General features: G+C 42.5%; 2 protein-coding genes across 2 annotated transcripts in view; both read right to left on the bottom strand.

The window, feature by feature from the left end:
- LOC111958495 (interferon-induced very large GTPase 1-like) overlaps positions 1 to 15,645 on the bottom strand; it is a 149,903-nt gene that overhangs the window by 93,036 nt on the left and 41,222 nt on the right. The window lies entirely within an intron of this gene.
- LOC139023676 (interferon-induced very large GTPase 1-like) overlaps positions 1 to 15,645 on the bottom strand; it is a 209,864-nt gene that overhangs the window by 162,596 nt on the left and 31,623 nt on the right. The window contains exons 5-6 of the mRNA XM_070437239.1: positions 14,360 to 14,629; positions 8 to 858 (exon numbers count right to left, since the gene is read on the bottom strand). Coding sequence (XP_070293340.1) covers positions 8 to 858; positions 14,360 to 14,629 — 1,121 coding nt within the window. The remainder of the gene's footprint in view (positions 1 to 7; positions 859 to 14,359; positions 14,630 to 15,645) is intronic.

The raw sequence follows: 15,645 nt of genomic DNA, 5'->3' as shown, positions 1-15,645 counted from the left end.
TTGTGATTTTTCCTTCCAAAACCTTGAGATCTGACTCTAAATCATCAGTGAAAATGTAAACTGCAGCTGATGTTTGACACAGAAAGGAGAACTGTGTTTCAAAGGACCTGATGTCTCCTCTGTGATTGGCCACCGCCACAGGCTTAGTGAACCTGTCTATGTTTCTGTTCCCAGATGGAAGGTACCAGCTGATTTCAACCAGACCATCTGAGATTTGTCGAGGTGCATCTCCACATTCCATATCATCATGAACAAATGTATCATGGTACTGTTGAGGGTTACTAAGCAACTTGTTCAAAATCTGAGACTTGGACAAGCTACTCTCTCCTAACCTAACAAAGGACACCATCGGAATATCAGAGACAACAATTCTCTCCTCCACAAAAGCATTTGTGGCTGTTTGGGAAGAGGGTCTAAACTTCCTCACTATGTCCCTCAAGGCCCACAGCATCAAAGTGCTTTGTTTTGTGTCACAGTTGGGCAGCAAGAGAGGAACAGCAAACTGACAAACAGACATTTTTTGGACCATCTCCTGTTGCAAGAAACCATCTGAACACAGAAACAGGGCAGTTATCAGGTCCAGTGGATGAATTACATTGCTGGTATCAGTGTCAGTGGTCAGGTTGTCTACTCCATAATATGCAACATCCTGGTCAGTGGTCAGACATTTCACACTCCTAGCATTCACATTTGCCATCATTAATTTCTTCAGGAAGGCCCCTGGAAGTGACTGCATAGTGGTAAGAGGTTCATCTGATGTAGTATCAGCATTTATCTCAAGGACAGAACTTAACGTCAGCTTGTTTTCATAATGATCTTCTAGTCCAGTCTTTGACAACAGCTCCCTGAGAAAAGGTCCTGTAAATAGAAATGAAAAGAGAGCCATGATTACAAATCCTCTTCAACATGTAGCAGAAAAGCAGACTAACWGGTGTTTACACTGWACTATGGATGAAGTTAAARCAAGCAGAGGCAGACCATCTCTGTGGCACAGCGACTCACAGAAATGGAAACAAACATGAGAATTCAGATACAGTATGAGCTGTGAATCCATTGACCTCCTTAACTCCTAAGGGAGCTGTTATGAGACCAGATACAGTATGGTAATTTCTGTTTGGTTAAATTTGGAAACAGACATTTTACTGCAACACCAATGAAATATCCATTAAATTGAGAAATTGTCAACTATTGTGATAGATCTATATCAGTATCTCTATACATTACAGCATGGAATAAAGGTACAATAACATGTCCTGTTTCTAGAACTATATCAGTATCTCTATACATTACAGCATGGAATAAAGGTGCAATACATGTCCTGTTTCTAGAACTATATCAGTATCTCTATACATTACAGCATGGAATAAAGGTACAATAACATGTCCTGTTTCTAGACTATATCAGTATCTCTATACATTACAGCATGGAATAAAGGTACAATAAATTCCTGTTTCTAGATCTATATCAGTATCTCTATCAATACAGCATGGAATAAAGGTACAATATACATGCTCTGTTTCTAGATCTATATCAGTATCTCTATACATTACAGCATGGAATAAAGGTACAATAAATGTCCTGTTTCTAGACTATATCAGTATCTCTATACATTACAGCATGGAATAAAGGTAATACCATTCCTGTTTCTAGAACTATATCAGTATCTCTATACATTACAGCATGGAATAAAGGTACAATAACATGTCTTGTTCTAGAACTATATCAGTATCTTATACATTACAGCATGGAATAAAGGTACAATAACATGTCTGTTTCTAGAGCTATATCAGTATCTCTATAACATTACAGCATGGAATAAGGTACAATAACATGTCCTGTTTCTAGACTATATCAGTATCTCTATACATTCAGCATGGAATAAAGGTACAATAACATCTGTTTTCTATATCTATATACATACAGCATGGAATAAAGGTACAATAACATGTCCTGTTTCTAGATCTATATCAGTATCTCTATACATTACAGCATGGAATAAGAGGTACAATAACATGTCCTGTTTCTAGATCTATATCAGTATCTCTATAAATTACAGCATGGAAAAGGTACATAACATGTCCTGTTTCTAGAACTATATCAGTATCTCTATACATTACAGCATGGAATAAAGGTACAATAACAGTCCTGTTTCTATATCAGTATCTCTATACATTACAGCATGGAATAAAGGTAAATACATGTCCTGTTTCTAGATCTATATCAGTATCTCTATACATTACAGCATGGAATAAAGGTACAATAACATGTCCTGTTTCTAGACTATATCAGTATCTCTATACATTACAGCATGGAATAAAGGTACAATAACATGTCCTGTTTCTAGAACTATATCAGTATCTCTATACATTACACATGGAATAAGGTAACATTTACATTTAGTCATTTGCAGACGCTCTGTTATCCAGAGCGACTTACAAATTGGTCGCATTCACCTTTATGATATCCAGTGAACAACCACTTTACAATAGTGCATCTAACTCTTTTAAGGGGGGGGGGGGGTTAGGAGGATTACTTATCCTATCCTAGGTATTCCTTAAAGAGGTGTGGGGTTTCAGGTGTCTCGGAAGGTGGTGATTGACTCCGCTGACCTGGCGTCGTGAGGGAGTTTGTTCCACCATTGGGGTGCAGAGCAGCGAACAGTTTTGACTGGGCTGAGGGAACTGTAACTTCCTCAGAGGTAGGGAGGCGAGCAGGCCAGAGTGGATGAACGCAGTGCCCTTGTTTGGGTGTAGGGCCTGATCAGAGCCTGAAGGTACGGAGGTGCCGTTCCCTCACAGCTCCGTAGGCAAGCACCATGTCTTGTAGCGGATGCGCGAGCTTCAACTGGAAGCCAGTGGAGAGCGCGAGGAGCGGGGTGGACGTGAGAGAACTTCGGGAAGTTGAACACTAGACGGGCTGCGGCGTCTGGATGAGTTGTAGGGGTTAATGGCACAGGCAGGGAGCCCAGCCAACAGCGAGTTGCAGTAAATCCAGACGGGAAGTGAACAAGTGCCTGGATTAGGACCTGCGCCACTTCCTGTGTGAGCAGGGTCGTACTCTGCGAATGTTGTAAGAGCATGAACCTACAGGAACGGGTCACCGCCTTGAATGTGAGTTGAGAACGACAGGGGTGTTGTCCAGGATCACGCCAAGGTTTCTTACGCTCTGGGAGGAGGACACAATGGAGTTGCTCAACCGTGATGGCAGATCATGGAACGGGCAGTCCTTCCCCGCGGAGGAAGAGCAGCATCCGTCTTGCCGAGGTTCAGCTTGAGGTGGTGATCCGTCAGGTACAGGTACAACAACTATTCCTGTTTCTAGATCTATATCAGTATCTCTATACATTAAGAGCATGGAATAAGGTACAATAACATGTCCTGTTTCTAGAACTAATATCAGTATCTCTATACATTTACAGCATGGAATAAAGGTAAATAACATGTCCTGTTTCTAGAACTATATCAGTATTCTATACATTACAGCATGGAATAAAGGTACAATAACATGGTCCTGTTTCTAGCATCTATATCCAGTATCTCTATACATTACAGCATGGAATAAAAGTACCATAACATGTCCTGTTTTCTAGAACTATATCAGTATCTCTATAAACATACAAGCATGGATAAAGGTACAATAACATGTCCTGTTTCTAGAACTATATCAGTATTCTCTATACATTACAAGCATGGAATAAAGGTACAATAACATGTCCTGTTTCTAGAACTATATCAGTATCTCTATACATACAGCATGGAATAAAGTACAATAACTCCTGTTTCTAGAACTAATATCAGTATCTCTACCATTACAGCATGGATAAAGGTACAATAACATGTCATGTTCTAGAACTATATCAGTATCTCTATACATTACAGCATGTTATAAAGGTACAATAACATGTCCTGTTTGTGTAGTGTGGAGGCAGTTGATATACAAGTAGTGTACAAGCCCTGGACAGGATGCTAGTCTATCACAGAGCCTTACCACCAATCATATCTTCCTTAACTGCTGAGTGCCAAGCAGAGACTCATTTAGTCTCCTTAATGTTGAGTGCCAAGCAGAGACTCATTTAGTCTCCTTAATGTTGAGTGCCAAGCAGAGACTCATTTAGTCTCCTTAATGCTGAGTGCCAAGCAGAGACTCATTTAGTCTCCTTAATGCTGAGTGCCAAGCAGAGACTCATTTAGTCCCAGTTTTACAATGTTTGGTATGACTCGGCCGTGTGTCAAACTCCCAACCTACCAATCACAGGGCGGACACTAACCACAAGGCCAGTGGTTGGTCGAATGAGACACCAAAATATTTTTGACATTCCTCACAAACACTGTTTTCCCTTCACTTTGGGCTGTTGTTACGTCACATGCAATATTGTCAGAAAATGACTTCCTGGATCAGCTGATGAAGATGGAACGTGTCCTGGCGTAACTAAACATCTGGACACCAAATACTCATCCAAATATTATGTGTAATAATTGAGGAACCACGTTAATGACAGTAGCAATTTTGGTTTTATGAATCAAGGATTAGATAGTACAGGTGGTTATACATAGCTACTGTTTAGTTGCAGTTCTGGGGGTTTGTTAGTATACTGTATGTTGTGTTATGCTACGTGATGGTATGTGATGGTATGTGATGCTATGTGATGCTATGTGATGGTATGTGATGTTATGTGATTCTATGTGATGCTATGTGATGCTATGTGATGCTATGTGATGGTATGTCATGGCTGAGCTGCAGCATTCTGTCTACTCTCTGTACGATGTCTTCTGTTATATCACCATGCATTCTTTTCCATTACAAATGTCTATCAGCTAAGTGCAGCGTTTCTTTATCATGGTCCAATAGAAGGGATTCTGATCATTGTGTAGTCTGCTCAGGATCCATCTCTCTGCTAATCTCATGGCCTACAGAAAAGAGGACAACATGCACGTCGAAGAGTATCTCTCCTCTCCTAGTAGCACAAGTTTGAGTCCAAGTTAAGGCAACAGTGTTGTATTTACATTCTGCTTTTCCAGAGGCGGTCCATATGATAACTTTTATTGGTTCTTCAGTCTGAAATACACAAAAGGTTCCTTCCCTTTAAGCATGATCTCTTAAGTTCTGTTTGCATTWTGGACAATTGCATGTATATCGTACTCTCATACACCCCTAGATAAAATAATTAGCATGGAACATCAGTCATCATCACTAKAACTAACACTGCTTTGTCCTCTCATGTTATGCTACCTGCATACTGAGCATCTGTTCAACATTGATGCTAGCAGCCAATGACAATATACTGGAACTCATCACGGCTCTGGTTCCTTCGTCAACRCTGACCGCTAGCTCTGAGCTGTGGGCCACTCAATTCTGCATCAACGCTGATACTGCTTCTACTGTAGTCCCGGTTTCACCCTCAAGATCAGGGCCCATGATCCTCTGCTCTACGATGTTACATTTGTTTGATTCTGAGATTGTGGAGCTACATGACTTCCTGCAGTATTGCTTTATGATCATGATTGTGTCAGCCCCGTGGTCCAGTAGCTATGTTACATAGGTAGAATATCCTTCTATATCAAGATGACAGCTCATCCTGCCTCAGCAAAGCCACCCAGTGGTGCATCTATTGGTCACTAAATCTGGAGACCTAGGATCATGAAAAAATGGCTAGCTGGAGCTGAAAATATTTTCCATGGGTCCCCAGATCCTCAAAAAGTTCTACACCTGCACCATCGAGAGCATCCTGCCCAGTTGCATCACCGCCTGGTATGGCAATTGCTCTGCATCTGACTCTAAGGCGCTACAGAGGGTAATGCGTACAGCCCAGTATATCACTGGGACCAAGCTTCCTGCCATCCAGGACCTATATACTAGGTGGTGTCAGAGGAAGGCCCAACATTTTTTCAAGGACTCCAGTCACCCAGGTCATAGACTGTTCTTGCTTCTATCCACGGCAAGCGGTACTGGAGCGTCAAGTCTAGGTCCTTAAGGCTCCTTAACAGCTTCTACCCCCAAGCCATAAGACTGCTGAACAATTAATCAAAAGGCCACCAGCACTGGTTGTTCTGGGACCTATAGAAATGTGGCAATGGTAGTACCACCAGTACCATCTAAGGCTATACATTACAGTGGTAACGTTAATATACAAACAATAAAAATCTTGCTGATACACATACTAGTAGGCAGCAATTATGATGACTAACACTTATATAAAAATATAGTAATGATAACCACACTAAAACGAGGTAGCATGCACGGGGTACACACAAAAAATGCTAGCATTAACTGGAAGCTAGCAAACCAACACTGCAAAATTATACAATTTACAATTACTAGGCTGCTTCCTACCGTTCTACGATAGCTGCCGGGGACTGACGCTCTTGTAGCCCATTTGGGGTAAAATGACAGGAGAGCAGCTCAGAACTGGTGAAACTGGATTTTAAAGAGCTGATTCTAACTCTGAAAGACTCCAAAAGCAGACGGTTATTTCAGGCCCTGTGTATTTGCTCGACCGCAACAGCGTTAGATTCAGATCCTGGCATTACACATCTGGCTAAAAGACTACTGTAGACCTGTTGGCATAACTTTTATTGGTAACTTCAACACCTTTTGGAAACAGAAGATGCTCTACAGGAATGACCATCAGAATCATCTTAGTGCCTGGGCCCTGTCCTCGTAATTCAAGAGCGTGTTGAGACAATGACTTATCAGTGACCCAAGCTCTGCTCAGATAATCTCTACCATTGTGTCGCTGAGCTGTCATAATGCTGCTGCAAATGTACATTTTCCCAGGTGTGTTGTCAGTCATAATCTAAGTAACTTCCTTTTATCCTACAGCTACTGTCAGCAGTAATCATGTGCCTATGAACCTGAGTTATACTGTTAGCACAGACAGTTTGCCCTAGTAGAAAGCCCACTGTGAGCAGTTCACCCTGCACTATCAGCTCAAATAAATACCACGGTCATGTCTCAAGTGGGTTGAGTCACTGATGGTTGACTGGGTTGAGTCACTGACGTGATTTTCCTGTCCGGTTTGTCGCCCCCTCGGGCTCGTGCAGTGGAGGGGATTTTCGTGGGCTATACTCCGCCTTGTCTCAGGGTAGTAGGTTGGTGGCCTGTTGATATCCCTCTGGTTGTGTTGGGGATGTGCTTTGGCAAAGTAGATGGGGTTATATACTGCCTGGTTGGCCCTGTTCGGGGGTATTGTCGGACGGGGACAGTGTCTCCCGACCCCCCCTGTCTCAGCCTCCAGTATCTATGCTGCAGTAGTCTATGTGCCGGGGGGCTAGGGTCAGTTTGTTATATCTGGTGTTATTATCCGGTGTCTTGTTAGACTTTAAGTATGCTCCCTCTAATTCTCTCTCCAATCCTCCCTCCCCTCCCAGAGGATCTGAGCCCTAGGACCATGCCTCAGGTCCGTTTCAACTCTCAGGACAGTTTCAACTCTTCTGCCTGCGGCTATGGAACCCTGACCTGTTCATTGAACGTGCCACCAAGTTCCAGACCTGCTGTTTTCAACTCTCTCTCTCTACCGCACCTGCTATTTCAACATCTAAATGCCAAGTGACATTTACTCCTGATGTACTGAAGTGTTGCAACCAATTCAACTACTGTGATCATTTTTTGACCCAGCTGGTCATCTATGAACCTTTGAACATCTTGGAGAAAAATCTGGCCTTAATGGCCATGTATTGTTATAATCTCCACCCGGCACAGCCAGAAGAGGACTGGCCACCCCTCAGAGCCTGGTTCCTTTCTAGGTTTCTTCCTAGGTTTTGGCCTTTCTAGGGAGTTTTTCCTAGCCACCACGCTTCTACACCTGCATTGCTTGCTGTTTGGGGGTTTATGCTGGGTTTCTGTACAGCACTTTGTGATATCGGCTGATGTATAAAAGGGCTTTATAAATACATTTGATTGATGTCTTCTCCCAGTAAAGCAATAAAAAACTATCAAGCAACCCAGAAAGGTGCTAAAAAAAGCCACATTAACATATGTAGCCTAAGAAACAAGGTTCATGATATAGATAACTGGCTAGAAACCGAAAGCTTTCATATACTGGCAGTGGTGTAAAGTACTACTTAAGTAGTTGTTGAGGGTATATGTACTTTACTACTTATATTTTTGCCTACATTTACTCCACTACATTCCTAGAGAAAATAATGTACTTTTTACTCCATACATTTTTCCTGACACCTAAAAGTACTCGTTACATTTCAAATGCTTAGACAGGACAGCAATATGTTCCAATTCACGCACCCATCAATATAACGCCTTGTCATCCCTGCTGCCTCTGATCTGGCGAAATCACTAAACACAAATAGTGTGTTTGTAAATGATGTCTGAGCATTGGAGTGTGCCCCTGAATGACCGTAAATAAATAACAAATAGAAAATCGTGCCGCCTAGTTTGCTTAATATAAGGAATTTGATGTATAGTATTTACTATATAGTAGAATGAAATCTGAGTACTTTTTCCACCACTGTATACTGTCTATCTACTTAGATAATTCCTTTGATGATACAGTGATAGCAATATATGGTTAGAACATCTACATGGTGTTGCTGTTTACACTGATTGTACAAAACATGAAGAACACCTTCCTAATATTGAGTTGCACCCCCTTTTGCCCTCAGAACACCCTCAATTTGTTGGGTCATTATCCTGCATTATCCTGCTGAACAAATCCATTAGCAGATGGATACACTGCTGCCATGAAGGGATGCACCTGATTGACAATGATGTCCAGATATCCTGTGGCATTCAAACGTTCCACTTTTATCAAGGGGCCCAATGTGTGTCATGAAAACACAGCCCTCACCATCACACCACCACCACCAGCCTGTAATGGTAACACGTGGCATGATGGATGCATGTATTCATGTGGGTTTCTCCATATCCCAGTTCTCTCATCAACATGAAACAGCAGGGACTGGGATTCATCAGAGCAGGCAATGTTTTTAAACTCTCCAGTGTCCAGTGCTTTGGTTCCTTAGCCCAGTGCAACCGCAGTTTCTTGTTTTTTGCTGAAAGAAGTGGAACTCTGTAAGGTCGTCGGCTGCCATACCCCAATCGTGTCAAGGTACGACGGGTTGTGCATTCTTTTATGGGTCTTTGGGCACCAACATTGTACTGGACTGTCAGTTGACTAACTGCAGCCCGTCTGTTGCTCTGCACAATGTGTCAGCCTCCTTTGTCCTCATTCATTATTGACCCGGCCTGCCGTTAGCTGGATGTCCTTTAGGTGAACCATTCTTGATACACACAGGAAACTGTTAAGCATGAAAAACCCAACAGCGTTGCAGTTCTTGACACACTCAAACCGGTAGACCTGGCACCTACTACCATACCCCGTTCAAAGGCACTTCAATATTTTGTCTTGCCCATTCACACTAACTGGCACACATACACAATCCATGTCTCAATTGTCTCAAGGCTTAAAAATCCTTCTTTAACCTGTGTCCTCCCCTTCATCTACACTAAATGAAGTGGATTTAACAGGTGACATCAATAAGGGATCATAGCTTTCACCTGGATTCACCTGGTCAGTTTGTCATGGAAAGAACAGGTGTTCCTAATGTTTATACACTCAGTGTATATCCAGGGTCATATTCCTGTAAAGCTTAGAGAATATCTCATGTCAAATGTTGTTGAAGTAATATGGCTATAGGTTCATCTGCCCCACGTAAAGCTTATTCTTGTGGGAAGTTGCTATAGACCACTAAGTGCTAACAGTCAGTATCTAAATTCTTAATAATGTACAGTATGTAATATAAACAGAGACCTAAATATTGACTCGCTTTCATCAAGCTGTCCACTCCAGGAAAAGCATCTAACTGTAAAAAGTGCCTGCAGCCTGGTTCAGGTTTCAGTCAACCTTCCAGCGTATTTACAAAGACCACATTAATGAAATCATCCACATGTATTGATCACATCTTACTAATGCTGCAGAAATCAGCTGTAAAGCAGAATCCAAATTCATCGGTCTTCTCACAAACGTTTTGACAAACGGCCTACAAACCACTCTATGAAAAGGAGAGACTCTCACAAACACGATGGTGTTCTCCATTTTGCTCTAGGACCCCCGCACACGTCATGGGACTCGTTTTGAAGGTAACCCATACAAACAAACAGAAGCATGGAGGTAGTTTTGTGGCAACAAAAATAAGGGGTTAAATATCTGTCCCAAAGAAATAAACATATATACATGTATTTCCTGAGCTTTCTTATATTTCCTAGATATAGGACAGACACTTCAAAACGTTATGATTTATTTTTTGACTGTCTTTTTTGACATTTAGGAATATGTTATCTAATGCGAAATTCAATATTTTGAGGAATTGATGAGGAATTGAACAATTGTCTGGTTGAGCGGGACGAGGCAAAAGGAATGGTAAGTTTGGCTGCACAGCTGATCGACAAACGTACTGTAAATTGAGAAACCATGTGACTAAATTTAACAAAAAAGAAGAACAAACTGTACCATGAAACAAAGATAAATTATATAAAGAATGATAGTAAAAAGTTTTTGGAGAACTTTAAAAGAAATTTGGGGCAAAAAGGCAAACTAAACTCCATCTTCATTGAATCAGAAGGCTCATTCATCAACAACTTTATTTTTTATGATTTTGTGGGACATTTTTCAGCGGCAGGGACAGGGAGACTAGTCAGGATCGAGGGAAAGATTAACGGAGCAAAGCATTGAGAGATCTTTGATGAAAACCTGCTCCGGAGCGCTCAAGACTTCAAACTGGGGCGACGGTTCACCTTCCAACAGGACAACGACCCGAAGCACACCGCAGACACAATGCAAGCGTGGCGTTAGGACAAATCTTTGAAGTAGCCCAGCCAGAGCCCGGACTTGAACCAGATATAACATCTCTGGAGAGACCTGAAAATAGCTGTGTGGTGACACTCCCCATCCAACCTGACAGAGCTTGAGAGGATCTGCAGAGAAAAATGGAGGAAATGGAATGGAAATAGTGTCTGATCGAGGTCCCCAGTTCACTTCAAGGGTCTGGAAGGAGTTAATGAACTCGCTCCGCCACTCCTTCACTAACCTCTCCCCCTTTCAGTGTGTATTGGGGTATCAGCCGGTTCTGGCTCCTTGGCATCAGAGTCAGACCGAAGGTCCTGCGGTGGACGACTGGTTCCGGCGTGCGGAGGAAACATGGGACACCACCCATGTTCACCTTCAGCGTGCCGTGCTGCGCCAGAAAGTTGGCGCAGACCGTCACCGTAGTGAGGCCGCAGTGTTCGCACCGGGGGACTGGGTCTGGCTCTCGACCCGAAACCTGCCCCTCCGCCTGCCCTGCCGGTAGTTGGGTCCGCGGTTTGTGGGGCCATTTAAAGTCCTGAGGAGAGTGAACAAGGTTTGTTACAGGTTACAGCTTCCCCCTATTTACCGCATTAAGCACTCGTTCCATGTGTCTCTCCTCAGGCCGGTGGTGATTGGCCCGCTCCAGGAGTCTGAGGTGCGGGAGGTTCCTCCTTAGCATACTCCATTCATTCCATACTGGATTCGAGACGTCGGGCGAGGGGCCTTCAGTACCTCGTGGACTGGGAGGGGTATGGTCCGGAGGAGAGATGTTGGGTTCCGGTGGAGGACGTGTTGGATCCTTCCCTGCTGCGAGAGTTCCACCGTCTCCATCCGGATCGCCCTGCGCCTCGTCCTCCAGGTCGTCCCCGAGGCCGGTGTCGACGCGCGGCTGGAGCTGGAGCCGTCATCGCCGATCCATTTTTCATTTGTCTTGTCTTGTTTTGTTTTCCCACACACCTGGTTCTCATTTCCCTCATTATGTGGTGTGTATTGAACCCTCTGTTTCCCCGATGTCTTTGTGTGGTATTGTTTATTCTGTTTCATGTTATGCGCACGTTAGTCTGTTGCGCTGGGTTATGTTAACCCGTATTGTTATTTCGTGTTCACTTTGTCGTGTGCTTTTGGTTCGCCTAAATAAAAGGCTCCGTTGGTTACCCAATATCTGCTCTCCTGCACCTGACTCCCTTACAGCCATTTACGCATACCTGACAGAGGGAATAGGCATTGTGGTGCCCTCTTCACACATTTCTTGGTGTGTTTGGACCATGATAGTTTGTTGGTGATGTGGACACCAAGAAACTTGAAGCTCTCGACCTGCTCCACTACAGCCCCGTCGATGATGGTGTTGGAGTCGAGCTTAGCCATGCAGTCATGGGTGAACAAGGAGTACAGGAAGGCACTAAGCACGAACCCCTGAGAGGCCCCCGTGTTGAGGATCAGCGTGGCAGATGTGTTGTTGTCTACCCTTTCCACCTTGGGGAGGCCCGTCAGGAAGTCCAGGATCCAGTTGCAGAGGGAGGTGTTTAGTTCCAGGGTCCTTAGCTTAGTGATGAGCTTGGAGGGCACTATGGTGTTGAACTCTGAGCTGTACTCAATGAACAGCATTCTCACGTAGGTGTTCCTTTTGTCCAGGTGGGAAAGGGAAGTGTGGCGTGCAATAGAGACTGCTTCATCTGTGGATCTGTTGGGGCGGTATGCGAATTGGATTGGGTCTAGGGTTTCTGGGATGATGTTGTTGATGTGAGCCATGACCAGCCTTTCAATGCACATCATGGCTACAGACGTTAGTGCTACGGGTCGGTAGTCATTTAGGCAGGTTACCTTGGCATTCTTGGGCACAAGGACTGTGCCGAAGAACACAAAGAAACTCTCAGTGTAATAGAGCTGAGAAGTGAGTTTCCAGGGGAAACTATGATAGTTTTCTGTTACACAATTTTACAGTAACTATCACAACCCAGCAACTGTGTGAATAAACAACAGCGTAATCTCACAATGGTAGGGCTAGCATAAACTCAGCCCTATAGTGGAAAATGAAGCCAACAGTGTAATATTACTCTGTCTACTCTATAGTAAACATTGCACAATACTGTATGATAGTATAGAATGGGACCTACAGTATCAGCCTTAGTCTCATACACTATCTGAAGGAGAGGAGACGTGAATGGCCAACATTGTAATATACAGTTGAAGTCGGAAGTATACATACACTTAGGTTGGAGTCATTAAAACTAGTTTTTCAACCACTCCAAAAATGTCTTGTTAACAAACTATAGTTTTGGCAAATCAGTTAGGACATCTACTTTGTGCATGACACAAGTAATTTTTCCAATAATTGCTTACAGACAGATTATTTCACTTAAAATTCACTGTATCACAATTCCAGTAGGTCAGAAGTTAACATACACTAAGTTGACTGCCTTTAAACAGCTTGGAAAATTCCAGAAAATTATGTCATGGCTTTAGAAGCTTCTGATATGCTAACTGACATCATTTGAGTCAATTGGAGGTGTACCTGGGGATGAATTTCAAAGTCAAGGTATTTGAGTGGCCATCACCAAGCCCTGACCTCAATCCTATAAAAAATGTCACAATTTTCACATTCTTAAAATAAAGTAGTGATCCTAACTGACCTAAGACAGGGAATTTTTATGAGGAATTGTGAAAAATTTAGTTAAAATTTATTTGGCTAAGGTGTAAGTAAACTTCCGACTTCAACTGTACTATGTCTATAGTAAACACTGCCCAATACTGTATGATAGTAAAGATTACCACGGCCCCAGTATCAGCCTTAGTCTCATACACTATCTGAATGAAGGAGACGTGGAGTGTGAACTGCCTGACCATGAAGGGGCAGGCAGAGCACCCAGATGGTAAGGCTAGCTAGCTGCTCCAAGCTATTGAATAGCTGCAGGTATACTTCTGTGCTAATACACTCTAACATAGCTCTTACCAAGCGAATCAAGCGAATCCTCTCTGGAATGAGCTGAGAAAAGGAAGAAGAGGCAGTAGTGCGGCAGCAGCTATTTAAGGGGGTCAGCCTCAGGATTACCCAGTACATGGGACTAATATGAAATTCTTACTCGGAATGTATCCTGCCGCACGGAAGGATACTCATTAAAATTAAATGTTTTATGTAAACATGTTGTTAATCTTTTTTTAATATGTTGGCAACCATTTTATAAAAGCAATAAGGCCCTCAAAACCCTTAGTCAGGAGTTATTCACACGATAATCCACAGGTTCTCATGCATTCTATTTTAAATATAAATGAAAAGAATGGTGTGATTGTAAATCCTCTCCACAATAACAAGTGTTTAATACTGTACTACTGATAAAGTTAATGCAAGCAGAGGAAGATCAACTCCTTGACTTAATGAATCACAGGAATGGAAGAAAACATGAATCGATATTGATTTCAGCACCAAGCTGCATGATGAGATCTGGGGAATTCAGGGAAGACACCACCATGCTGACACATCCATTAATTTACATTAGAGTCAACCCAGTTTCCTTGATAAAACTTTGACACCACACTTAATACTTTAGTAGGGTACTTCCTTACTTGTGGTGAGGGTTGTTGACACCAGTTCACTTTGCATTCCATTATCCAGCACAGTGCAGACAGTCACAGAGTACTGAGTACCACCTTGCAGGTCAGAGAGAGTGATGCTGTGTGAAGATGTGGTAGTGATGTGTGGTTCTGTCCCTGGACAGTGGTAGGAGATCTGATAATGATGTTGGGTTTGGTCCAATCCTGGTGGCTGGTTCCAGCTAACAGCAGCTGATGTGGTGTCCACTGAGTCAACAGTCAGCTGGTCTGGAGCAGGAAGTACTAAGGGAAAATACATTATCGTTAGTGTTACAGTTTAACTCTAGAAGTAAAAGTTAAATAGTAGTCGAAAAGTAGAAAAGGTCGGCTTGCAATTCCTTTTGATATGGGGAAGAAATAAGCTAAAAACAGAAGTCACACAACAAAAGTTGGATTTGTAATGAAACAAAAAGAAAGAGTTTCCGCTGCGCCACAGAGGCAAACTTTTGGGGGGTTCTTGCATTGGAATTATATTGAATTCTGCTTATATAATCACGCTATAGCACAGCAAACAAAGTTCAAATGTCTAGACTGCGATCATCGCGTGTTTGTAGCCTATCTCTGCTGCGCTGTATCAGCACAATGGACAGCGCCCTACAGCAATGTTGTTTTGGTAAAGAATATAGGCTACAAGATAGATAGGGTAATTCACCTATTACAAACAGCCTAAGTGAGTGCAGCCATACACACAGCTGTCTTACCTGAATAATGCTAACTAAATGCTGAACATTGTAGCCTAGATATTCCTGCATGCAAAGAAAAATGGTGAATAGTTTGGCTTAGAATACCGACACAACAGCAAATGCGAACAAATTCATGTGAACAGAACAAAACAGAGGTAACAAGTAGTAGGCCTAGTAAACATAATATCAGATGGATAAAGACATGACACAATCTATATTTAGACTAGTTACATTAACATAATATCAGATGGATAAAGACATGACACAATCTATATTTAGACGAGTTACATTAACAGTAAACATAATATCAGATGGGTAAAGACATGACAATCTATATTTAGCCTTTTCTCAATAGGGAGGCGCTATTTTCACTTTGTAAAAAATCGTTCCCAAATTAAACTGCCTCGTACTCAATTCTTGCTCGTACAATATGCATATTATTATTACTATTGGATAGAAAACACTCTCTAGTTTCTAAAACCRTTTGAATTATATCTGTGAGTAAAACAGAACTCATTTTGCAGCAAACTTCCTGTCAGGAAGTGAAAAATCTGAAATCGAGGCTCTGTTCCAGGG

Source organism: Salvelinus sp. IW2-2015, linkage group LG34 (assembly GCF_002910315.2).
Source record: "Salvelinus sp. IW2-2015 linkage group LG34, ASM291031v2, whole genome shotgun sequence".
In the NCBI taxonomy this organism is placed as follows: domain Eukaryota; kingdom Metazoa; phylum Chordata; class Actinopteri; order Salmoniformes; family Salmonidae; genus Salvelinus; species Salvelinus sp. IW2-2015.
This window is presented reverse-complemented; position numbering and strand designations above follow the sequence as displayed.